Source organism: Calonectris borealis, chromosome 1 (genome assembly GCF_964195595.1).
Source record: "Calonectris borealis chromosome 1, bCalBor7.hap1.2, whole genome shotgun sequence".
Classification (NCBI taxonomy): domain Eukaryota; kingdom Metazoa; phylum Chordata; class Aves; order Procellariiformes; family Procellariidae; genus Calonectris; species Calonectris borealis.
In genome coordinates, this window is record NC_134312.1 from 138,110,889 (window position 1) to 138,135,974 (window position 25,086).

General features: G+C 39.9%; 1 protein-coding gene across 4 annotated transcripts in view; it reads left to right on the forward strand.

Annotated features, from left to right (window-relative positions):
• ARHGAP6 (Rho GTPase activating protein 6) overlaps positions 1 to 24,055 on the forward strand; it is a 335,923-nt gene extending 311,868 nt beyond the window's left edge. For all 4 annotated transcript variants that reach the window (XM_075176314.1, XM_075176331.1, XM_075176323.1 and 1 more), the window contains 7 exons: positions 2,240 to 2,390; positions 3,542 to 3,690; positions 6,984 to 7,163; positions 12,208 to 12,305; positions 18,361 to 18,623; positions 20,169 to 20,249; positions 20,984 to 24,055. In XM_075176314.1, the coding sequence (XP_075032415.1) occupies positions 2,240 to 2,390; positions 3,542 to 3,690; positions 6,984 to 7,163; positions 12,208 to 12,305; positions 18,361 to 18,623; positions 20,169 to 20,249; positions 20,984 to 21,690 (1,629 nt within the window). In that variant the 3' untranslated portion in view covers positions 21,691 to 24,055. The remainder of the gene's footprint in view (positions 1 to 2,239; positions 2,391 to 3,541; positions 3,691 to 6,983; positions 7,164 to 12,207; positions 12,306 to 18,360; positions 18,624 to 20,168; positions 20,250 to 20,983) is intronic.
• Positions 24,056 to 25,086: the final 1,031 nt, after the last annotated feature.

Consider the following 25,086-nt stretch of genomic DNA (forward strand, 5'->3'; position numbering starts at 1 on the left):
GACATAGTTTTGTTTCCCTTCCTCTCCCAGTTAGAAAATGTCCTATTTCAACTGTAGTTTGTTGCAGTAAGTACATAAGTAAGTAAATGCATGTGCCAGCAGGGTCTTTGGGCTGGTGAGCAGGAAGAGAAAATCTAGAACAAGTGCATCTATTACAAACTGCCTCCTTCACATTCAGTGAGGTGTAGGACAAAGATTCCTGAGCAAGTGTTGGCTCAAGGTGGTAGGTCTGGTACATCGGGATGCCAGGTACCAGCTTGTGCCCAGAACCTATACAGATGCTTGAGCGGAGCATTGTCGCCGCGCTTAGGGTGGGCAGCCCTCTGTGCTAGGCCTGGTGACTTGGTGGCAGCTCGGCAGGTGAAGCAACCGCCAGAGCCCGAGGTTGAAGAACGACATGGCTGAGCTCTGCTCTCCCATCCCCTCTCCCAGCATGGATGTCCTCAACTCTCACGTCCTAAGCTCTGGTGGATGCTGTAGTTCACCAGTGTATTTTCCAAAAGTCTGAAAGTATTCCCTGTGAATGAAGTCTGAGAGACCTAAAGTTTAAACTTAGAAATATACAGTTTTTAACAGCTGTGATACCGGGGCCTGAAATGTGGCCATGTTTCACCAATGATTATCTGATGTTTTGCTAATTAGGACATCTCTGTAGGCCTCACAGGATATCAGATCAGAAGTGTAATATTCAAGACTGTAACAGCAATTTATGATTTAGACAGCTATTTGGGAAGTCCGAATTCCTGATGCAGTGCTAATCTGTTTCCTCAGCTGCTTTTGGGCAGTAAGTGCAGAAGCAATCTTCTGGATAGAGGTAATTTATGGTGCTCCACAGGGATGTTCCGCATTTGCCACCAGCCTGAAGAGTAGAATTGAGCTGGGAATAAAATCCCCAAGTTGGCACTGGAAAATCTTTGACCACAAATCAGCAGGGGGAAGCATAATACTAGATAAAGAACAAATTCTGGTCTTCATAGCATAATTGTTCGTTATTAGTAATTACTGATATTAATAATGTTAAAAGTAGTCTTAATGAATTAGAAAGGAGGCTGTAGTTTTTATAGAATACCTTTCACACCCGTTACGAAAACACAATTTCAGCTGAAAATACGGGATTTTCTACATTCCTCCACACTATGCACACTCAAGATGGATTTGCCTGTGATCAAGATTTGCCACAGATTATCATGGACACAGAGTTTGCTTGTGACTTACCTTTTTTCTTCTTTTTGATACGTCTGTAAGAATCCTGGTAAAGGAAGCTGATAACCTCAAATTTCCTCTTGTTTAGTAAGATTTAGATATAATTACTCTCTGAGAAGATATGTGTGAGATCATGATACCTCATAATATTAGCAAAGATATGAAATTTTCCTAGGAAATAGTTTTAAAACATCTTGACTATTTTCAAAATTAAAAGAGAGTAAAAGGTGGAGCTGTCAGCCTGAAGAAAGAATTCTGCTCTTGGTGCTGGGAAATCTCTCCAGAAAGGCAGGCTTTTATCTTTTCATAAGGCATATTGGATGTGGGAGAGGGATTTCTTCTGCCTTTGGGAAGTGTGATGCCTTTGAATTATACAGAATTTGTCTGAGGACTGTAGCTGGAAAAAAAAAGTGATACCTTGTAATGGTATTAGCTTGCTGTTTGTTAACTCCCTCATGATGATCACTTAGTGAATATAACTAAATTAGGAAGGCAGAACAAGATGTGTGTGGACAAATGCCATGGAGTCTTAGTGAACCTGGCTGCTTACTGCTTATGCTTAAATACAGTCTTAACTCACAAGAGAAATGTGAGTTTGGTGGATATTAACATTGTCTTATTGTTAATGTTTTTGTACAAAAACATAAATGTTATGAAATGCAATTTTGGTCTTTCTGGTTCTAAAATCTAGGGATGCAGTAATGTGATATAAGAAAGCCTTTCTTGGTTTCTGCCTTTGATATTAATCTTACATTTCTGCAAAAATTATATTTACTTGGGCACATTTTTTCATAAAAGAGTACTATATATTAGCCGGAAAGAATTGTATTTTATTACAGTCGGGTACAAACCTTAAGTTATGTATTATGGAATAAGCAGCAATTAGACATGAATTATATCTTTGACCTTACCAAAAACTAGTTATGTCCAATCTGGAAAGTGAAAATTAGTAAATCTACGTCTTAAAAGATTTTCTGTGTTGGGATGTACTAATTGGGACAATAAGTGACTGTGGTTTTGTCATGATCTTTTTCAGTTACGTGAAGAGTTTGACCGGGGCATAGATGTTGTATTAGACGAAGAGCACAGCATTCATGATGTTGCTGCTTTGTTAAAGGAATTTCTGCGTGACATGCCTGACCCGCTTCTTACCAGAGAACTTTATACACCTTTCATCAACACTCTCTGTGAGCTCTATAGCATCTTGATTTACTGATTTTCAAAAGCTTACCTGTTTGAATTCTTTGATGTCTACTAACCATATTCTTTTTTTCTGTGCATTTAATACTCTAGCCATGATTTGCTCCAAATATTTGTATAGTACAAATTTGCTGAGGTCTTTCCTTGGTTTTCGTATTGTGTAAGTATAGCCCAGAAAACTAGGAACAACGAAGATTTCACTTATTATATCTATTTTTGCATTTGTATATAGGATGTGATTCATGTTATCTATTAAATCCTGATCCTGTCATTGGTTCAGCAGTAGCAGATGACAGACTCCCATTTGAATCCTGGTATCTCAGCACCATTAACGCTTTTAATTTTTAGAGCTATTCACTGACCAAAATTCCAGTTTAGCTTCAAAAACCTAGCTTCAAAAGTTCAAGTTTCATCATAGTTAATGGTTCTCAAAGCCATCGTATTAAGTACTCCCAAACATGTTGCCTAAGACCCGAGTGCAGACTCTCATAGATTTGGGCAAAAGTAAAGTTGGACCCTTCAAGCTTATGCTGCTGCCTGGCATGTGTTCTTCAGATTCTTTCCAGCCCGCGTGTCTGAGATCCTGCCTCTGGCCCACCTTTGTCACTGGCTACCATTGCATTTTAGACGGTTAAAGCGATGATGGTTGCAGAACGTCCTTTATATCTCTAGTTGCTTTTCCAGTCTCCCAGTACCTCTGCAAGATGTGAAATTGTAAGAAAACCCATTTAAAATGCCTAAACCATAAATCTGACTGGAATGCTTCCCAACGGTGCCCTGTTGTATATACCAGTAGCTATACCTAAGTGAATGGAGTAAGTAGAAAATTAAGCAGAATTTTTGTGCCCAGTGACAGTGATGGAGTGTGCAACATCGATTTTGCTCTCTTATAAACTGAGAAAAGATCCTATGAACCTGTGAACAAAACGTTGACCAACCAAGGCAAAAATCCCATAACAGTATTTGTTACACTTTTGATATTTCCTTAGAGTTTTCTCCTTTTCTTCTGACATTATAAGGAAAATGATCCTTAAACAAAGCTATTCTTATGCCTTCCTTTGGGCTGGGAACAGTATGTTTGTTCTGTTTTTAGGTTAGTTGGAGTGATTTTCTTAGAATGTATTTTTTCCCCTCTTAGTATTAGAGCCAGATGAACAGCTAAGCACCTTACAGCTTCTCATTTATCTTCTACCTCCCTGTAACTGCGATACCCTACACCGGCTGCTGCAGTTCCTCTCCACAGTGGCTGGCCACGCAGAAGACACCACAGACAAAGATGGCCAAGAGGTAAGTCCAGGTCACTTGTGACCTTTGACTTCGCTTAATTCATGATCTGAAAAGAGATCTTTAAAGCTGTGAAACAAACACGATGGTGGCATACCCTTGAAAGACAGGAGAGATTTCATATTCTTGCCTGCACGTTTGCCATTTAGTTGTTTACTATGTTCTTAGGGCTGTGAAAGTTTAATTTTTATATGACTTAATCAGTAAAGCATCTACCACTTCCTTTGGGAGATTCACAGTGTAATCGACCTTGTTGTTAAGAATGTCTAATGTTATCCATCCTTTCCCCCCCCCCAGTTTTATCCTATTATATTCTATGGAAAAAGTACTCACACAGAAAAGTGTCAGACATTCAAGAGTATGCTTTTTCATTCTTTTTTCATTCTCTGTTGTTGCTTTCTTATATGACCTTTGGACATAGCAGTTCACTTCTTGGTTCCCTTAGCTTCCTTGTGTGCACTGGGTAGTGAAGAATAAAAAATAAAGGACAGGAACTCCAGCTATGTCCTTTTAACTGACAGACCTAATCACTAGTTGGAGTCAGGGTCCATCTTTGCCTGTTTTCCTTCTGGCCTCCTTACTGTTGCATTCTGGACCAAATTCAGTGGAGAGATTGGAGTGCGTCCACCCCACATAGACAAGAACACCCGTAGCCGTGTGGCTGAGCTGTGCTTCTGAGCATTCACATGTGTGCATCTGTGCCGTTCACGCTGGAGAAGATCTGAAAATCCGGGCTTCCCATTTTCTACCAGGACAATGCTTGAACTAGTGGGCTGCTCTGCAAAAGGTGGCAACTCTTAACTTTGAATGAGATGGATACAGTCTCTCACTGCTTGACAAAATTGTACCAGTTTATCTGTGGGAAAGACTTCTCTGTCTTCTGACGTGCAGCAGAGACTACTTCTGAGACTCTTCTGAAACTCCTAGAGAATTTTGTCTTCCAGATGGAAAACCCTGCTGACTTCTGTCAAATTTGGACACCTTTTACAGTTGACTGGTTTTAACAATTGGCACTTTGATTCTGAGTTTTGCTGAATTTCTGCCTCAAGTCCTAACTTCCTAACAGTATGCTGTTAGTGACTTCGAGGCCTATTTCACTTTTAAATCTACTTTAAATGCTATTAATTTTGTCCTCAGCAAGGAGTTGATAAAAAACTACACCACTATGATGGAAAATATTTTAAAAGAGCAGCTTGTAACAATTTTACTGTGCTTAAAAACATGTATAAGCCAGCTAAGGTCATGGTCCCCCAGGTCCTGCAAAGAGTTCTCTGTTGGTTCAGGAATGTACCCAAGAGGATCTTATTGCAGCGCTAGAGGATGCTGCTTAAGAGAGTTGGTGTGGCCCAACAGTTGTATTAAAGGCATTTTCATTCCCCTTAATAGTACCTCAGCTCTGCTACAGGTACTTTGGCAGGGCAAATTTATGTAAGCTATCTTGGGAGTATTGTAATCATCAGAAATATTATGTGCAATTGGGTACCTTTTATAGATAATACAGTATTCTGCTCACAATTATTTAAGCTATTCATGAATAATAAAGTGAATAAAGGCATACAGGGCAAGAGAAAGTTTTTTATCAGAATGTGTGCTATCACTGGAAGGAAAACAGCCAAGCTTTGGCACACAGGCCCTTCTCTTATGAAGATGAAGATGGATGACTAACTTTATTAAAATTACTCATTCAGTTAATTTCAGTGGATATATTTACAACATTTTTAAGCGATGCTCGAGGCTACGCTGAAGAAGAGACTCACTGTTTGTACGAACAACCTGCACATGCAGGTCGAGGCACAGCCAGAGGCTGCCCCTGGCACACTCGAGGCACCACGTGCCTGTACATCCTTGGTGGCTCAGTACTCTGACAGTGTTTAAAACGCAGATCACCCGAAAAACAGCCGGGTGCATGGTGGTGTGCAAATAAGGGAGTGTACTGTACTCACAGGCATGCTGGGATGAGTCTCTAAACAAAGAGCCAACATGTTTGTTATGACTGCCCATGCCCCTACTTAGTGCAGATGTCTTTCCAAGATTACACAGTGGTCCCACCGGTAAAAGGAAAAGCTCTCTTTACCATCATGTCTATGCTTTCTAATTGAGCTCTGTAAAAAATAAACCAGGTGCAGTTGGTGCACAGTTGTAAGTTGGAGTATCCAGTAAATGACCAGCTACAAAAAATTAAAATACTACTTCGAAAAGATTCATTTTGTACCACTAATTTCTTGAAATGCTATTTTTACTGCCTCCTTTTGGTGCCTCTTCCTGTCGTTTTTTAAAATTAATTAGTACAAATGTAACTGAAACAGATGAAAAATAACTCTCATGATATTTTTTTGTTCTTCAAAAAAAGCCTGCAAGAAATGCTGGGTCAACAGCTGAATTTTACTTACAGTCTTATATAGTCAGACTGCTGGCATCTTCTTCTGCATTCTCAGAATAGCAACCAAGTGGAGACACAGAGAGGAAGCACATGACCCCTGCTTTTTGCTCTGTTGAAAGAACAGAAAGGGAAAAAAGTAGTGTAATCACAAATACGACAATGAAAATTTTTATTTAATAACCTATATGACATATTTTTCAGATAATTTCTGTCTAGTCTAGTATGTATTCCTAGCCTTCTACTTCCTCCAAAATCAGGTTACTATTGCTTTTCTGAGCACAGTTAGAGAAGTAGGAAAAAAGTAAAAGAACAACAAAACAAAACAATCCACCCAACAAGTAAACATTTGGCATATTCTAGGAAACAAGCAAAAAGACAGGAAAATACTAATAAAAATAATGAGCGTGCTCCTTAATTATCTAAACTGTTTAAACATGGAAAAGTGTGTTTTTCCTCACTGTATCTGTTTCAAATCATGAGTGCTACTTGAGAAAGCTAACAGTTTTCAGTATTTGGTCCAAAGAGACACTGATACGCTGAGGTGGTGAAGTAGGAGGGAGGTTTCCCTGAGCTCCGAAGAAGTATGCCACTGCTGAGCTTCCAGGGAACTAAGGGCAGGCAGCACTTCCACCTTCCACTCCTCCAATCTATTTGAAAATATATCCAGAAAATCCACTTGTTGCAGAGATGTCCAACAAGGTGTTTCAACATTTCTAAAAGTTGTTCATTTTTTATTTGACTAGCACTCGGTTTTGGTTTTGAATGAACCATCTGCCAAATCAGGGGTGGGGGCAGGGGGGGGAGAGAGAGAGAGAGTGTGTGTGTGTGTAGGGGTGTATGTGTAGGAGTGTGTATATACATATCTGTGTACATTAGATTCTGGGAGACCCCACCTCATCTATATTCTGTCTTCTAGATTACTGGGAACAAAATGACATCACTTAACCTGGCTACCATCTTTGGCCCTAACTTGTTGCACAAGCAGAAATCTACAGACAAAGAATTCTCAGTTCAGAGCTCAGCTCGAGCTGAAGAGAGTACTGCTATCATAGCTGTCGTACAAAAGATGATTGAAAACTATGAAGCCCTTTTCATGGTAGGTGGATGTTTCTTCACATTACCTCTATGCATTTTTAAGTTAAATGAGGAAATACCTGGTGGGTATTAAAGTAGGCTAGGGTGAAGTGAACTCTGGAAACTGCATTAAATTAGGGTCAATTATTATTGGTAGAAAAACTAGTCTTCTATCAAGGAGAATGCTTTGCTGTAAGCAATAGCATTAAAAATGTGTACTTATATCTTGTCTGGAATGGTTTCTATGTAGATAAGAGTATCTTCCTTCTGTCTGTGGAAATGATGGAGTTGGCTATCCAGTTGTATACTAAACATTGCACCAGCATTGCTCATTAGTTTTGAAGACAAGACTGAAAATGACCTTTCACCTCTCAGTTTTGGAAGTCAGGGAGCCAATTTTTCTTCAGGGAGTAAAGAGATCCTTAGTTAATTTAAGGAACAGCCTCCCCTACCAAAGACTTTCTTGTTGGTTAGATGGGGAGGAAGGACAAATCTTTCTCATTTGTCAATTGGGTAAGAGGAGTAAAGCATAAATCTGTGTAGTTCCTGAGTTCCTTTCTGTTCTCTTGCTGAATCAAGGAAGTTCTTCATAAAAGAGTTGATGACCTTGGACTTGGACATGTTGTCACTTAAGATGCAGCTTAGTTAAATCACATTCCTCGTGCCTAGCAGTTACCTGGACAGTTATTCTGTGGCTTTACCTTTTCCTCTTTTTGTCTGCACAATTGAAGGTCAGCTCAGTATGACTTGTGCCTTAGAGAGCCCTGCTCTGGGATAGCAGAGGCCAGTCAGACCTAGTGGTGGGCACTATTCTGTCTTCATTTTAGTAGGCATACATGTCGTAACAAAACCAGTAGTCTTGAAAAGGTGAAAATAGCTTTGGCGGTTGTGTCTTAAAACTAAGCAGCACTGTATGTTACACTGATGAGGAGATCGGTTCCCAAAGCAAGAGGAAGAACACTCTGGAAACCTCCTTTAGTGCTCCAGCAAGGCTGAGTGCTGGATACCTTGATGGGAGAAGATGGACAAGCCTGGACTGTGGGCATGTGGGACTGATGGCCACATAGTACTGTAAGAGGAAGGTGTCTACCAGATTTCAACAGGGAGAAGAACATGACAAAGCAGTCATGAGCCCTGCCTATCAGTCAGCCTCAGATGAACTTCTTTGTGGTTTTCTCGTCTTTTCCCTCACACTGTATTGCCTTTCATTACATCCTTTGCTTTATTTTTATTCTTGTTCCAGTGAGACACTCAGCAATCTTTTCTTGTTTTTTTTTTTTTAATGCTTTTCACAGTTCAGGGAAACTTTAGGTGCTATTTTTCCTTCCACAGCAGGAAAAGAAAGTGACAGAACTGCACTCTTGTGTGAAGGTCTGCCGGCCCTAATTGTGGATGGCAGTAGCAAGTTTAAAATAATACTTGAATAAGAATACTTGCAATACTTGAAGTTTTCTTACTGTTGTTTCTCTTTAAGAACATTTTACAGCACAGCCACCTCTCAGTACATTAGGCACACATTCCGACTTTCAGTGTGGAAAGGGTGAGGCTTAGGGTTAGACTAACCTACATATGGTCTCTTTTAATTGTGATGGATTTATTCCTTTAATCTCTTCAGTGCTTGCATTTTCATTTGAAGGCTAAACGAAGTGTGGGGGAAAAAAAGTTTTCTTTTGTTTTCCAGAGTAGCTTTTCAGATTGTGGAGGAAGATTAGAATCAGATTTCAAAATGAGAGGCTAGCTGCCTGTGAGAGAAAGACAAACCTATCTCAGATGCTCTCCTGAAAGCTGAAATACACTGATGTGAAATTTATGGAAATGTCTAACAGCTGAGCATCTCTGGGTGCTTTCACTCTTCCCATTGCCATAGTTTAACAAACAACATGGCAAGTTCTGCCTGCTTTCTGGAGTAATGTGTAGACTCACACATGATACTTGATCTGTAGGATTGTGTCAGATTGATCAGTTAGTGTTTTATAAAGCTTCTGCCAGGGTTTACTTTCATCTTTTTCATGTTTTCATCGGCAGCATGGAGAGACACTGTATTCTGCAGATAATTAGCCCAGTGCATCATTTTATAATAGATGCATTGAAAGGAAAAGACTTGTACATGTAATTGTAATAAACTCTGATCATTTGAAATCAGGCAGCAGCAATTCATTTTCCAAACCCATAGGACTGGGGCCAAACCAGAACTGCTGTTTATACTTGACATTTATGCTACTTACAAAAAGAAAAACATCTGGACTCGAGCATTCAGCTACAACTATAACATACAGCATATTGCTGCTAAGGTGTTTTTGTGTTTGGGTTTTTTTTTTTCTGTTACTGTGTATGGGGAGTTTATAAAACTCTGATTGGCTTCAGCATTGAAACTGGAACAACATTTGTGAAATAAAACCTAGGAAACCAGGATGTGTTGTGGCACCCAGACCACAATATCAGAATGATTCTGACGTATTGGTGGTCAGAAAGGTTCTGTTTGTCAGAACAACCCAGGATACTGGGGACTGTTTTTATTAAGCAATTATTATCGACTTCAGTAACATGCAAACATGTGGATTTCGTATAGAAGATGGATTCTGACCTTGCTTCACTGATGTTAAGGCCCTTCATATCCAATTCTTATCCATTTCAGTGAGTTTTCGAGATGCATTAAAATATTTTACAGGACTGTTCTTTGCCACTCCCTGGACTATGCCCAGCAGCTGAATGCGGAGAGGGACAACATATCAGTAGTAAGGGACAGCACAAAGGAGACACTTCAGCGGTCCTTCTACCCTTCTGTGTCTCAACAGCTGTGACTCTTACGTAGCACCCAGCCCCAAAATCTCAGAATATGTCTTACTCTGCTGGAGTCCTGACAACCCCAGAGCCCACTGATGCATCCCAGTATGTGCTCAACAGCTGCAACAGCTGTTATTTCAGCAGTGCCTTGGCTTCCCTTCTGTCCCTGAATTTCAAATTCTCATCCATCTATTCAGCCACAACTACCAGTTAAACAATTAATTCAATAATAGTTATTGCAGCTTTGTAACATCTTCCTGAAATACCAATATAGTAGTTCTCTATAAGTGTAAGTTTATAATTACATGCATATGATTTCTACACTTGCAAGTTAGTTAACTAAACTGAAGTAAATTGCTGCACAGGAGGAAATCCAAAACCCAGTAGATAGCTAACAAGGAGACCATCAGTACAAATCCAGTTGAAGGATTATAGATTAATATGCCCTCATTCACTCAGATAAAAGTCCTATAACTCAATAGAACTGTTAAGTTTGGGTTTCGCAGATGCTTTCAGTTGGAACTGAACTTCCTGTTGGAACTTTTTCAGATTCATTTTTATGAAATGAAAGATTGATTCATTTTTTTTCTTTAATAATGGAAAATACATTTTTATTTTTCTGATGAAGTCCTCTCAGTAGATTCTTACAAGTTTATCAACTTGATATAAAGCTGAATAGTACGTTACATACAGAAAGATGTGGATTTTGCTTTACCCTCAAACTTTATTTGGAGTTTATTCTACTGTATAGACAGGCTGTCTATAAACAGAGAAGTTACAGCACACCAGGTTTCCAAAAATGTATTCCTATAAAGAGAAGATAATTTATTTAAAGACTGGTATATCAATGACCATCAGTAAGATATTTTTCCAGCTTAGAGGCTAAATACAATTTTTAGAAAAGGAATATGTGGTCACACAAGTTTTTCATAGGAGTTTTGGACCAATTTGAATTCAATGATGCGTATCTTCATTTATTTTCAAATTATTTCCTTTTTTAAAGAAATATGCCTTTTCTGTAACTTGACTCCCTAAATACCTCCCAAACTGAGGTATTCCCCTGAGGAATCTATTAGTAATTCTATTCCTATTTCCCAGGAAATGTCAGGGAGAACAAATGGCCCATGCAGTGTGACCTGAAGGTCAAGAGATTCAGGCTCTGACAAATTGCATCCAGAAGCATATTGCACACTTGATGACCCCTTGCTGAGATTGTCTTGCCTCCAGCTCCATCCGTCATGAGTGAACCTGGGCTGTTAGTTAAGTTTCTCAGATGGTTTCATCTGTTTCAGTGCTTTGAAGGTTGAGTTGAATGTTCCACTGTGATGTAGACAAACTCACTTAAGGATTGATAAGACTCATGTAAAATGCAGCTGGAAGCACAAAGTTTACTTGGGCAGGTTTTGGAGTGCCCAGGAGGTGTTGCTATATGAATCTATCAAGTGTTTTGAACGTTCCTCTCCATATAAAGTGCACTAGAGAGAGTTAGCAAATCAGAAGGCCAAACTCCAAAGAAGATGACACAAATTCTGGCTGAGCCTGTTGCTACTACCCGAAGTCCAGAGTGGCTGGAGATCCAACGGGACCCACTTGTAAACCTGAGTTATGGACAGATGAACTCTAATTAGTCAAGTTCTGATTGAGCATAAGCAGGAATTTAAATGCTTCTAGATCCCAGGATTTGGCCATATGGATACCTGAGCATTAAATGTTTATAAGGCTTCATTTAGAAAAATGAATGGCAGCTCTCACTGAAATGAAGCAATTGAAGAACATCATAGATAGAACAGTTACCACGAAATTTCCATGAGAAGGACATAAATAATGTCCAAATGCTACAGAATATATGAAGAAACATTCTCCTTCCTATGTAATTACATTTCACATTGTTTCTAAAAGGAGAGAAGTACAGTCGCTTGGAATGGAAATTGTAAATGTCCCCAAATCTTTGAATGGGGGTGTAACGTGAGGACCTTAAACTGGAGCTTTTGAGATTGCGATAGATGAGTAATCCCACTGTTGTTATCAGACGTAATACCCAACTGGATACCAATGGGTTATTCAACAGTAATCAGCATTTGACATTGTACAAAGTGATCTTTAGTCCTGCTTCACCTGTTGTTACATGAAATTTCTCTTTTAAGTGGAAGCTTCTGAATCTTTATTTTACGTACTCTCTGTAAATCTATTTGTACTTGGTCTTTTAAATTAAGCATAGTACCAAAATTAATGTATGTGAAAGGATATTAATCTCTAACTAAGTGTTTTTTTGTTGTCTTCAGGTTTCCCCTGACCTACAGAATGAAGTGCTTATTAGCCTATTAGAGACCGACCCAGATGTTGTGGACTATTTGTTGAGGAGGAAAGCTTCCCAGTCATCGTGAGTAATCTGGCTTTTCATCATCCCTGTTTCTGCTGGGAATTTCTATCTCCCACTGGAAGTGTTCAAAAGGTTCTAGTTTTCCACAGCTCTTCTGCACTGTCCACAGTGGAGTAGAAGTATCCTCCCCGTTACACAGACTCTGCCAAAGAAATTGTGACTCTTGTACAGTGTTTTCTAAAGACAAATCGATTCAGAGGAAAGATTGCGTTCTGCTGCAGAGAACAGAATGACATGTACATAAAAATATTCAGTGCACTATTATCTGACAGGATGTATTCTAGTGGTCTGCTGGTTCATGTCTTGGGTTTGTTGTAGTCTTCAGTAATAGGAGGCGTGTATTACACTATCCTTGAAACACACCCTAGAGTGCCTTACCACAATCACAGCTAGCCGTTTGACCAGTTTGTTGTTTTTTTCCTATTGTATACACATAGGACATTGTAAACAAGTCAACTGCCGCAACAGCAGGTTTATGGAGACTCTTTGGATATTATTTAATTGTATGCTTTGTGAAAGATCTGAAGAGAAAAAAATCACACCGGTCACTATTGCAGTTACAATACATAACATATTCCAACTTTGTGTATGGTGTATATATGCCTACACCTGTGTGCCTTAACGCTATGAGTTTGTACATTCGGATTCCTGGCTTTCTCATGGGACACATTGCCTTTATTCTAGTGAATCCCAGTATGTCAGACCCAAAAATCACAAAATTTGACAAGCTTGCTTTAAGTAATTTTTAAGAGGTTTCCTAGACTCTAAACTCTCTGGGACAGATTGGACTTTGTCTTCCTATGTGTGTTGAAAGTGCCTAGTGCATTCAGAATATAATTAAAGTTGAATTTGTACAGTCAGTTAGCTATGATTTTTTTTCTCTCCCTCTGAACATTGTATATTTAGAGGTAATGTAATAGTGTGCCTGGCTTTAAAGGAGGAGGTATAAAAGAGTATAATTAACACATGGAGGAAAAAGCTTTCTTTAATTATAAAAATTAAAAACAAAAATACGTGAAGAATATATCATGTGTTGTAAAGGATTTTATTAGTTTGTTGACTTAACCACATGAACACATAACACGCAGTAGCAAATTATCACAGATCATCTGATTTGTGGTAATTGTCTCTGTGTGTTTTCTTAGTGTACCACAGACGTGAAATAATTTCAGTTAGTTTATGTCTGACTGACAAGTAACCATGTGTATATTTAGATCACAATAAATGCAGGATAATTAGAGGTACGTTAGCTGTCTTTTACACTTGTTTCACACTTGCCAGGAGCCAAGACCACAATTAGGAGAGACGCTGCAAATCACATGACATATGGTAAAGTCTGCAGAGACTTCTTTCTTTAAGCCCTCAGTTTGGGGTGATCATATTATTTCTAACTCAAGCTTAAAAACCTGGATTTCACCGTCTATATAATATAAAGACATAAAATTGTATCTCAGATGTGGCTACACATATCAATTTAGCATAAATTTGTCGCAAATCATTGTGGATGTAACAGATTATTGTTAGATCCTGTTTCCTTTAAGTTAATTGACCTTTCCTTGAGCTGCCTTACTTTTCAGCCAGCGTGCACACCTACAGGAGAAGATGGGTCTTTTGTGCAAAGCTGGTCACAACTGACAAGGGGTTTTATAAGAAAAGGTTATGAAACCAAATAGGAACATACAGCTACACTAGTACCAGTTTATTGTATTTTCAGTAATGGGCGGATGAAGTAATCACTGAGATAGGAAAAACTTACTATCTGTCATTTTTCTTCTTCTCTGCTATCATGTAAGTGATTTATTCTTAATGTTAATGAGATATGTTTTCACTGTGATTGCAACTTCTTGGTTAAGATATTCCAGGCAATTAGAGGGAATGTTGCTTAGTGTTATTGCTAGGAGTGTGATGCTCTTAAGAGATTAATCTATTTCAGAACATAATCTCAATTTTGAGGCTACATATTTGTTGGTTATTTTTCCTGTAAGAAATGTGAGGCAGCAGACAACAAGGAGATGTTTGTCTTGACTTGATAAAAATGAGCCTCCAAAATACATCCTTACTACTCTTGGAAATTGCCTAGTCAAATACTCAAGATCCAAATTTGGGTCCGTGGAACAGAAAACTTTACCTATTCTTGAGACAATCTTCATCAGAAAAGCTAGTTGGCTGCATAGCGTAGAGTATGGAATCAACTTCAAGACTTTAATGTCATATTAAGTGCTCTGATGGTCCTGCTTCTGCAATTGCCCTCACATCTCTGCTTTTGATGTCATTACAAATACTTTCTTGGCTCTGATCTAACAGCGAAAACACAATCTCTTTTCCTCTCCAGAGGAGGACAAATCATCCTCATCTTTCAGTTCTCTTAAGAGCTGAGCATTGTGAATGGTGTTTCAGGGAGTTTATGGAAGTCGTTCATGGTAAAGCACTAATTACCATTGGCAGCAATTATGAAGTGTGCTTTTGTGGATCACTTCCCAACTTTTTTGTATGTTGGCTTGATGACAATGGAATTTGGGGTTTCCAGCTGTAAGATGAAGCATCTTTAAACTAACACAAAAAATAAAATCTGTTTCTTATGATTATTTATTGCTTATCATGGCTAGTAGTCCTGTTGGAGTAAATGAGTTTCAAAGTTACAGAATGTTTTTGGATGGTGATGATGGGTTTTAATCCATCCTAACCTGTGGCACAAAGATGAAGCCATACAATAGGCCATATGGTGTGCATAAATGCAGTTTTCAAAGCTGCAGAGACTCCCTGAGTCCTCTATCTTGTTACAGTAGCAACCACATCATAATCCCGTAATAATCTGTTTTGTTGGTGGACCTGTGTTGCTCAAATATGCGGGGAAATTACTACTGCATGCTGCCAAGCCATCACACTCCGTATGATGTACCTGAGTGTTTTCTTACTCAGAAGCTTTAAGGTATAACAGAAAAGGATTTCTGCCAAAAACAGAAAGGGATTTCCTGTTTTGATGACCTTGATGGCAGTAGAGAAGTAGGAATATCCCCAGTAGAAGTATTAACATTTTTCCAGTTCACCCATGCAAGTAGACTTTGGTGGATAACATCAATTCAGAAGGATGCCAGTTAAAAAGGAAAGCCCAAGACTCCTTCATAGCATAGCTGATCTTTGTTGTGGAATCTGAAATAGTATTTTTGAACACACGGGGCATAGGTTCCTTCTGCAGCTTTCAAATCTTTCAGTTTATACGAAACCACTTTTAAAATCTTTTCCTTAACATAGTTCATAACCACTAGAAAATACTTTACTTGCCTTCCCATTTCTCACATTTGATAGTACATAATCTTCTATTATTCTTTGTGGAGACCATAATCTGCCCTTATTCATAGACTGCATATAGGCGAGTGGGCATCTTGCGCAGTATTTACATTTGCCTCCCAATTGAGTTTTTCCCCAGTGTGTGGGTAGAGAATCACACAGCTATCCAGGGGAAGATGAATTTTGAATTTTAGTAAATATCCGTTTGCTACTGAACTCAAACCATAAAGCAAACAGATGCAAATGTTTTGTTTTAAGGAATATGTGACAATTCATTCTTTATTTAGAAAGATGCGAGCCAAAGTTTTTTGCAATTTGTGTTTTATTTTGTTCGTGAAGAGCATGGTAAAGCTGCAAAAGTATGAGATCGATTTCCAACTTTGAAGTATTCAATCCACATTGATGGTTTCTTGTAGTAAGATTGGCAGAGTCCACAGGCATTTTCTTTGATTTTTAAAACTTTTTTCTAAACAAATTTGAGAGTGATATTATATATGTATATTGCATGGGTTTACTAGTAGAAACTGTAAATGAGTTTAGAAACTTGAACATCTGGATCTTTCCAAAGACTTGACAGTTTCCATTCAAGTAAATTTTTATCAGGAGCTGTGTCTTGAGAAGATATAGACTATAACAGATCATTCAAGGTAAGACATGAAATCAGTGTTTCACAAAGCTCAAGTTTATGTTCCCACATTCTTTCATTTCCATTTCCCTTTCCCCTATTCCTTGTGTTACCTTGCCATGGCTAAGTGGTGGTATACCTCTCTCTTTGCCCTGTGCAATATAGTTAGGTTTTGATCCTGCAAAGGTTTACATGCGATAAGCCTTATTGGTGTCACCGTTAGTGCTAAGTATGTCTGTATGCTAGCAGGGTGAGGTTTAGATGACGTTCAGTCTAGAAAGCTGAAGAGAAAGACATTTGGTCGTAGGAAACCTGCAGATACCAACATTTCTCCCCTTTTCTCTCAGGTCTTTCTGGTTCTTCTAAAATTCCCAAGACATTGCTTAAATCTTGTCTTAACTCACACTCTCTGAACAAGCTTTTTTAGAACTTAGGAGGGCAGAAAGAAGGGAGTAAGAGACAAAAAAAAGAGAAAAAAGATTTGAGATAGAATTGTGCATAGTTAAAAGACAGCAATTCTTCAGCGTGTGGCTGTTTATAGATTAATTTACGTTGGACTGATCTTCAGATGAGAAGTTGAGATGGGAATTGAGGCATGATTTACCTTTTTTTTTTTTTAATGACTCTCCAACATTACCATACCCACCACACTGGGAAGCCTGAGACAGTGCTACTTTGCCAAATGGCAGTTCTGGTTTTTTGCGTTGGCCCCAGTTAAGGTTCAGGATCAGTTCAGTGATGGATTTCTTGCTGGGAGTTACTACGGAGTAAACTTAGTTAATTGATTCCCAATACTTTATGGTTGCTTTTATACTGGAAAAAAAAATGGAATATTGAGTAACATAATAATCATGATGTCAAATGTATATATTTTGTTTTGGGACACGCAATATGTAAATCGGCCAGGAAAAAAACCAGCAGCTTGAAAGTGGTGTTCAGTTTTGTCATTATTTCTGTATTAATATTTAGCGTGCTGTGGCTAGCCTGTCTTACCACTGTGTGTTTTCTTTATTTTTTTTCTTCAGTTTTATTTCGTTTGTCTGGGAAGAGGGTTATTGTTCCATAACAAGTAACGTGCTTTGGCTGCTCACTCAGTTCAAGCTCTTTTTGGATTTGACGCTGAGAAGGGCTGACCATTTTCAATACACATTTACAATAATAAGCCTCTGTGTATCCCATTCAATTAGAGCAGATATTAACATGAGGTCACTAAGAGAAGTGTTTGACTCAAGAGAAGCAAAAGACAAGCATCTAAGAAACAATGATCAAGGTGCAGAGAAATGAAAAATGAGTAATAGAAATACAAATTAGGGAGGACCGATAGGAAAAAAGTTATGTTTGTTTACAGAGTATTTCTACACATTCTTTGGGAGGTTCAGTGACTCACAGACTGCCTTCTGTCTGCGTAGTAAACTGTGACAGTTCAAGAAATCTCCCTCAACGTTCCCAACATTTCAAAAATGAGAGTTTTCTCTCTGAGCCTTGGCTGTACTTGGTGGGAGTTTTGTTTGCCTTTTTTTGTCAAAATTAAATGCAGGCCATGCTGTTGGTGATGTAAAGGTCAAAGGGTAAAAGAAGTTGTAGAAGTTATCAGCAGAGCCAGTTGTTTGCTGCCCCCATGAGAAGTACAGTAGATACATCTGCTTGTCCTCTGTAGGATATTTACCTTCTGATGTCTCTAGAAGAGGATCCTTCTCACAGTGTAAGAGGCGAGCTAAGGTTTTGATTTCTCTGACTGTGTAGTACTTCAGAATGGAAGAAGTGATTTTAGCACACTGCTTAGCATCGAACTAATCTTCCCTGTCATGCCCATATACTGTTGCAACAAGCTAAATTGTCAAGGTAACATAAAGAATTGATTCACTGTTTAATTTCCTGTGGTGAACTGTACAGTTGTCTGGTTTTTGTTGTTTTCTTTCTTGACGGCAACATCTTTTGATTTTTAGTGGCCTCTGCTGGCCACTTCATGGCAAAAGTTTTACTCATGGAAAATTCACCTCTGAACTGCTTCTGAAGTGTTTTCATTTCAGCAGCTGTGATCATACTCTGTATGATTTTATTTGTATGATGTCAAACTGCACCCGTAGCTGTGAACATAAAGCATTTTTCAGTAACAGTAGATTGTTTATCAAAATTTCTCAGGAGCCCCGAGATGCTGCGGTCAGAAGGTTCCTACTCCGCAGGAGGAAGACATTCTTCCACAGACTCCAACAAAGCTTCAAGCGGAGATGTCTCCCCTTACGACAACAACTCCCCGGTACTATCTGAGCGCTCGCTGATGGCAATGCAAGAAGAAGTTGCCTGCAGCCCAGATAAGCTGTACAAGGTACCTGAACAGTACACGCTGGTTGGACATTTGCAGCCTAAGACAAAGGAGAATTCTTCTGCATCACAGGCTGGACAAGGTAGAGTACATCCTGCTTGTGTTCCTCCTCCTCAGTGACGGATGGGGGTTTCTGAAGTAATTGAAAGGTCTCATTTTCGTATTATCAGCTACCAGGATTTGAGGAGCAATAGTGTAAATAACCTTACAAGAAATGACTGACTAACATCCTTTTTTTGTGTTGAGCCCGAAGGGTCTGTGCTCAGTCCTCCTCGTTAGCTCAGCCAGCTGTCGGGGATGCTCTTGTATGGCATTTCTCAAAACTTGGAGCTATTATTTAGCAAAATAGAACTATGTATGTCCTCCTTTTCAGCCTGTGTGCGACAGCACGGCAAAGACTGATTTCTAGTCCTGCTCTGTAGGACTGTAAGGTTATGGTCTGGACTTTGGAAAAACCTGAGACTTTAAGACGTCAAGCTACAAATTTTCTCCCATTGAAAAGAATGACCTCAACACCCTCTCACTGGAGAACACAGCTGAGCTGCACAGCTGTACATCCGCTACCAATTACACACCTAGCAATACTAGTGCAGGGATCCATAATTTCCATAGCTATCTACGGAGTGCACACCTGAATGATTTCTTCTGTAAAGAACTATGGTTTAAACTGATAGCTCACCAGCACTTCAAGATGCTTTTCATTTAAAAATATAAAAAAAAAAAATTTACATTCATGAAATGCATATTTAGTGAGCCACACTTTAAGAACTTTCAATGCTTAGGGATGCAAATAACTGTTTGGTGGTATTCTTAAAACCATTTCATTTCAGAGGTACTGAAATGGTGGTTAGGCACTTAATTCCCTTTGGAATTAATGGGACTTAGACTATTATCTCAATTATATGCTTTATAAATGCATTTATCTTCTGTATTCAGCATCTAAATCTCTGAATAGGTTTCAAAATTTGGTCAGATTTCTAGTAAGTTACGAACAGGAAATTACATTAAGTTTTATCATATTAGCCATCTTTTGGACTTTAATATGCATCACAACAATACTGGACCATGACAAATTAGGAAATTCCTTTACTGCCAGATGGAATCAGAAGGCGGCATGAAACAGTTATAATCCAGCACAATGCCTTTCATTAAATCTCTATTCTGTGACAGCATTTCCATGTAAGACCCAAGCGATGCTGCAGGTTGATAGAGCATGCCCTACAGTGACCCCTGGGGCTGGGGCTGCCTGAGGGAGCTTTGCCATTCTTTCTGTAAAAAGCACATGAACTACCTTCTGTTGTCCGAATCCTCCTGTTCTTGTGCAAATTCTCCGACTGACTTCAGTAAGGCAGAGGACTTAAGGGAAATTCCGCTCTCTCAGCAAACTCAGGCGTCCTGCCCGTGCAGAGCGTACTGAATCCGTTACAGCATCTGGCCTGAAACAGCAAGTAACTACGAACAGATACATTTGAGCTGTTTGTGTTAGGTGCACGGTAAGTCAGTTGCTCGTGTTTGTTAACAAATCTGATACCTTAGGTAAGGTTTTACCATTCTGTTTGTATGTTTCTAAGTAATGGCTTTAAGAGGATCGATTCGTCATCTTCTTCCTGCTCTTACTGCTATTTAGATGTTTCCGAAGATCATTTTGATATCTGGGGCACCTGGCATTCAACGCTGAAAAGTGGCTGCAAAGATCCAGCAATGACAGGTCAGTTATTTCTCAAGTTTTAAGCCCGAACCTAGCAAAGACATAAACAATTTCTTGGTTTTGAGAAATCCCAGTGAAACCAGTAGGAGAATTCACATTGTCCAGAGTTGGACTTTTAAAAGGTGACTCTTTAATAAAATACGGAGAAGCGCAGGGGTTATACAAATGCAGCGACATTTCAAACCATCACAAGATAATTTAAAAAGTCGTTTCAAGATTACTTCAAAAAATAGTTTTATATTCTTCTAAAAGTCATTGGAAGGTGGACACCCGGTGGGGATTTGAGCGCGGCTGCTGCGGTGGCACCAGTTACAGGTTGGCAACCCTGGGTGCTGACCCTGCCGCTGGCCGGCGTGGTCCCGGCAAGTCCCTGACCCGTCCTGCCTTTGTTTTTCTCCCATCTGCACCCACCTCACAGAGGAACTGCGAGACTAGAACACCCCCCTGCTTTTCAAGCATGTGAAGGATGTTAAGTGCTGCAAGGCTTTATGTCGGAGCAAAGTATTAGAGTCACGGGGTAATATATTGGACGTGGTTCAGACAGACGTAGGGCTGCTGCTCTGTGCCCCCAGGTTCAGCCGGGGGTGAGGCTGTTGCACCTTCAGTCGCGTAGCCTGATGATAAAAGTCCCCATCCCTCTTCTACAGAGTGATGCGGGGGAAAAGCAGTAACTTATTAAATGCCACGTAAAGGATTACGCAGACTGATGTTGTCTTTCTGACTCTGGCCCCCAGGTTCTTACGGGAACATTTACGAAAGCAGCTTGCTGCGACCCGGACAGTGCTCTCTTTCCCAGGGGAACCTCGCCATGTATTCTCCTCGGTGGCAGGGCAGCTCGTCCGAATTGGACAATGGCAGGCAGGTCATGCGAAGGAGCCAGACGACTGCTGCCATTCCTGAGTGTCAGCTCCATCCCGCGGTGTCCCGGGTGTGCAGTAACCCACAAATCGAAGTCGGCAGTAGGAGTTCAGACCTGTCACACTCAAAGTCGGAGCGGCACTTGACTTTAAGCAGTATGGAGGACCTCAGTGAGCATGACTCGAACGCAGGTTGTTCACAAAGCACAGCCAAGCCCTCCTACAGAAAAGAGAGGCCACCGCCCCCCTACCCAGGCCCAGCAAAAACAAGCTCTGCGTTGTCACAGCGATCGAGCGTTTCTTCAACGTTGCACTCTCTGTGGAGACTTCAACGCCAAGAAAAAAGTTCAGGGACCAGAGCAGCTGGAGGACCGCCAGCCAAAGCCCCTGACCAGGCCTCCTCCAGGCAGGAGCGGCCGGCCCCGCACACCCCAGCGGGTCACATCTATTCCACAGCACCTCACAGTCAGAACAGTAAAAATGTTTCAGAGGCGGACTGGCATGATTGGCAAAGGGAGAGGTGGCAAATTTGGGAGCTTTTATCAGCCGATAATCCCGATGCCCTCCCGGAAACCCTTGTATGATCGGACTCTGCAGAACTGCCACTCATGCCTATGCCTCCCTCTCATAGGAAAACAACTGTGACATTGGAAAATGGGGAGGGCTTGTTTGTTTTATACCAACTGAATTGCATATACTTTTTTTAAACTTTGTTCACTTTAATTTCTTAACAGCACTGTCAAGCAGTCCATTTACAAATACAGTATGTTCCTGTTTTTCAGCAAGCTTTTGAGGAAAAAACAAGATGAAAATTTTAGTCTAATAACTCTGTATGCATACGCTGTGTATGAGATAAAACTGTTGCTTTGATGTTGCTAAAAATGTATTTATATATCTGCAGTTTTGATGATTGTATATTCTGTAATGGGTATTGTATGATAATCATATATTATGTTTTCATATACAGATGTCAATCAGTCATGACTGCTTTTTTTAAAATCACTGCACTTACATTACCGTGATATGCATTGGAATTCTATAGAAAGTGCACAAGCTGGTTTCTGTGCTTATATTAAAAAAAACTGTTAAAGGGGGAAGTTGTCCTTCTTTTCACTGCCTATTGAAAAACACTAGAGTGGAACATGAAAAGCCATATATTTTATAAGGGTAGTAGTGAGCTTAGAGGGGAAAAACCAAATATTTTTTTCTTAGAAATATATTTGCAAACAAAACTAAAATTTGATACAAGATTGTAAAAATATTTTTTTAGATTCTATTAGGAAGCAGCTCAGAGAATCAACTAAGAGCAAGGCCATGCCTAAACCAAGCCAGGATGTAGTGCAAAGGCCTGCCCTCCCATTCTAGAGGAAAACCAGTGTTTGTATACAGGATATAATATATGTATTTATAAATGTATGATTTTACGTATTGTTCTAAAACAATAAACTGGAATCCAAATTTTAGAAAACCAAACCCAATAAATTGAGGTGTGTAACAGCTGAGAAAGAATATGGCTTTTCCTTTGAAATAACAAAGCTTCAGCATTAAGAAAGGTAGACAAAGCAAAAAGAAAAATGAAGCAGAAAGAAAAATGCAGACAGACAGACATACGAAAGGGAGTCACACAGAGTTTCAGAAATGAACACGACCTTGGGAGAAGTTCACAGCTGCATTTCTACACGTACTGTGCCAAAGTCTGGGTCAATAGTACTTCTTCAATAACTGTGCGTCGCATTGTTAAATGTTGCTGTTTTATACACGTTCTGGTGTTTTTAAATTGCAAAATTGTTTATGGCCAGCAGGTGGCAATGTACTTCAGTATTCTACAGAAAATTCTTTTTCTCACTTGATAAGGGAAAGTGTATCATATCAAAAGAATTTTATAAAACATATTAGTCTTAATTTTAATGAAGTTGAAGACTTTCTCAGTGATGTTGTCTTTAAGTTCTATCTTGTGCCATAATGATGGAATAAAAAGCTAAGCAAAATAATGAGCATATTTTTGCTCCTTTTTTTGAAGCAAGGTTTATGTAAAAATTGATGTGTTTTTGTTACATTCTTGAGTATCTCTGTCAAAAACATCTAAAAGGCTTAGGAGCTTATGGCCACTTTCACATATGACTTAAATATACAAGATCCAAGGTTTCACTTGAGTTTTAGGCTTAAAATCCATCACATAAAGAGCCTGCCCATCATATCTCCATCTTCCTAAGTGGAGTTATAAGATAAAAGCACCAACCCAGTAGACGGGCAGGATTTGGCCTTTGACTGTCAGGCCAGCCAGCTCTTTTTATGAATACTGTGTTCAGAATAAATCTCAGCTCTGTTCTGGTGGTTGTAAGGATTTTCCAAATACAAATCTTGATACCACACTTGATTGGAAAAAGATTCTTACATGTAGCTTGTTGCAGCAGCTCTGTGTCAATTTATTACCAAAAAAACCCCACCCCGAATTAAAAAGATAGCGGAATACACGCAAGGACGAAAAAGGGCTCTCAGAAGCAATCTTCACTATTTGATCCTGTCTCAGTATTATCCCAGCCTTGATGCAGATTTGCTACAGGGAATTAAATCTCCCTAATAGTCCTCAAAACCAGGCAGAGTGTAAATCCTGCTGCAGAAGATACTCTCTTCACTAGATGTCCATCTCTTCATTTTAAATCCCTGTCTAAATATAGAAGCACCTGCACATTGTTAACATTTTTAGTGAAAGATGGCTAATGTTTACTCAGCCTCATAAAGAGCTTGCTTTCTGCCAGTACCTCTCTCTGTATATACGTGTATGTATGTGTCTATTACCATCTATATGGAGTTTATGCGAAAACGGAGAACAAAAAACGAGACCACTGCTGGAGGACAACCTCGTCTGCACACATTTCAATATACAATTGCTTGGAAGAAAACAGATATAGAATAAATTCCGATGAATTAAAAATAAAATTTGCCAAGATGACATTATTTCTGTCTCTTATTTTCATTTGAACAGGACAGAGCAAAATCGTCACGAGCAGGTTAAGGATCTAGTAATTTTTAGTTGTACCTCTTGCATACGTATCGAAGATCCAACACTTCCCTGTTCTCACAGTGAGGTTGTTTCTGTAAAATTGTTCTGATTACGCTGTAAGATTATTCCTCCTCCTGTAACGTAGGAGGAACAGACAGACGTGCGAAATAGCAGTCCTCGGTACAGAGCAAAGCTTGGAGTTTACGCGGTAGGGGTGGTGTGTAAGGCCCTCTTTCCCTGAGCAGGTCCAGAGGCTGGTGGAGTGTTCAAGGCTGAAATAGGATTTTTATAGCCGAGCCGCAGTGTAGGAAAGGGGGACTGGGGAAGACCTCACTAGCTTCTGTCAAGAGGCTGCCGTGACGTGTAAACACATGCCAACATCCTGAAGACAAAATAGGTTGCAATGAACTGTTTACAATAGATCTAGCCTTAGTAAAACCCATATTTTATTTAAATTCACTTTTTTAATTTGATAAAAATAAGTCAATTAACCCCAGGGCTCAGTACTGGGGCCGGTCCTGTTCAATATCTTCATCAATGATCTGGACGAGGGGATCGAGTGCTCCCTCAGTAAGTTTGCAGACGACACCAAGTTGGGCGGGAGTGTTGATCTGCTGGAGGGTAGGAAGGCTCTGCAGAGGGACCTGGACAGGCTGGATCGATGGGCTGAGGCCAACTGTATGAGGTTCAACAAGGCCAAGTGCCGGGTCCTGCACTTGGGCCACAACAACCCCATGCAACGCTACAGGCTTGGGGAAAGGTGGTTGGAAGGCTGCCCAGAGGAAAAGGACCTGGGGGTGCTGGTTGACAGCCGGCTGAACATGAGCCGGCAGTGTGCCCAGGTGGCCAAGAAGGCCAACGGCATCCTGGCCTGTATCAGAAATAGTGTGGCCAGCAGGAGCAGGGAGGTGATCGTGCCCCTGTACTCGGCACTGGTGAGGCCGCACCTCGAATACTGTGTTCAGTTTTGGGCCCC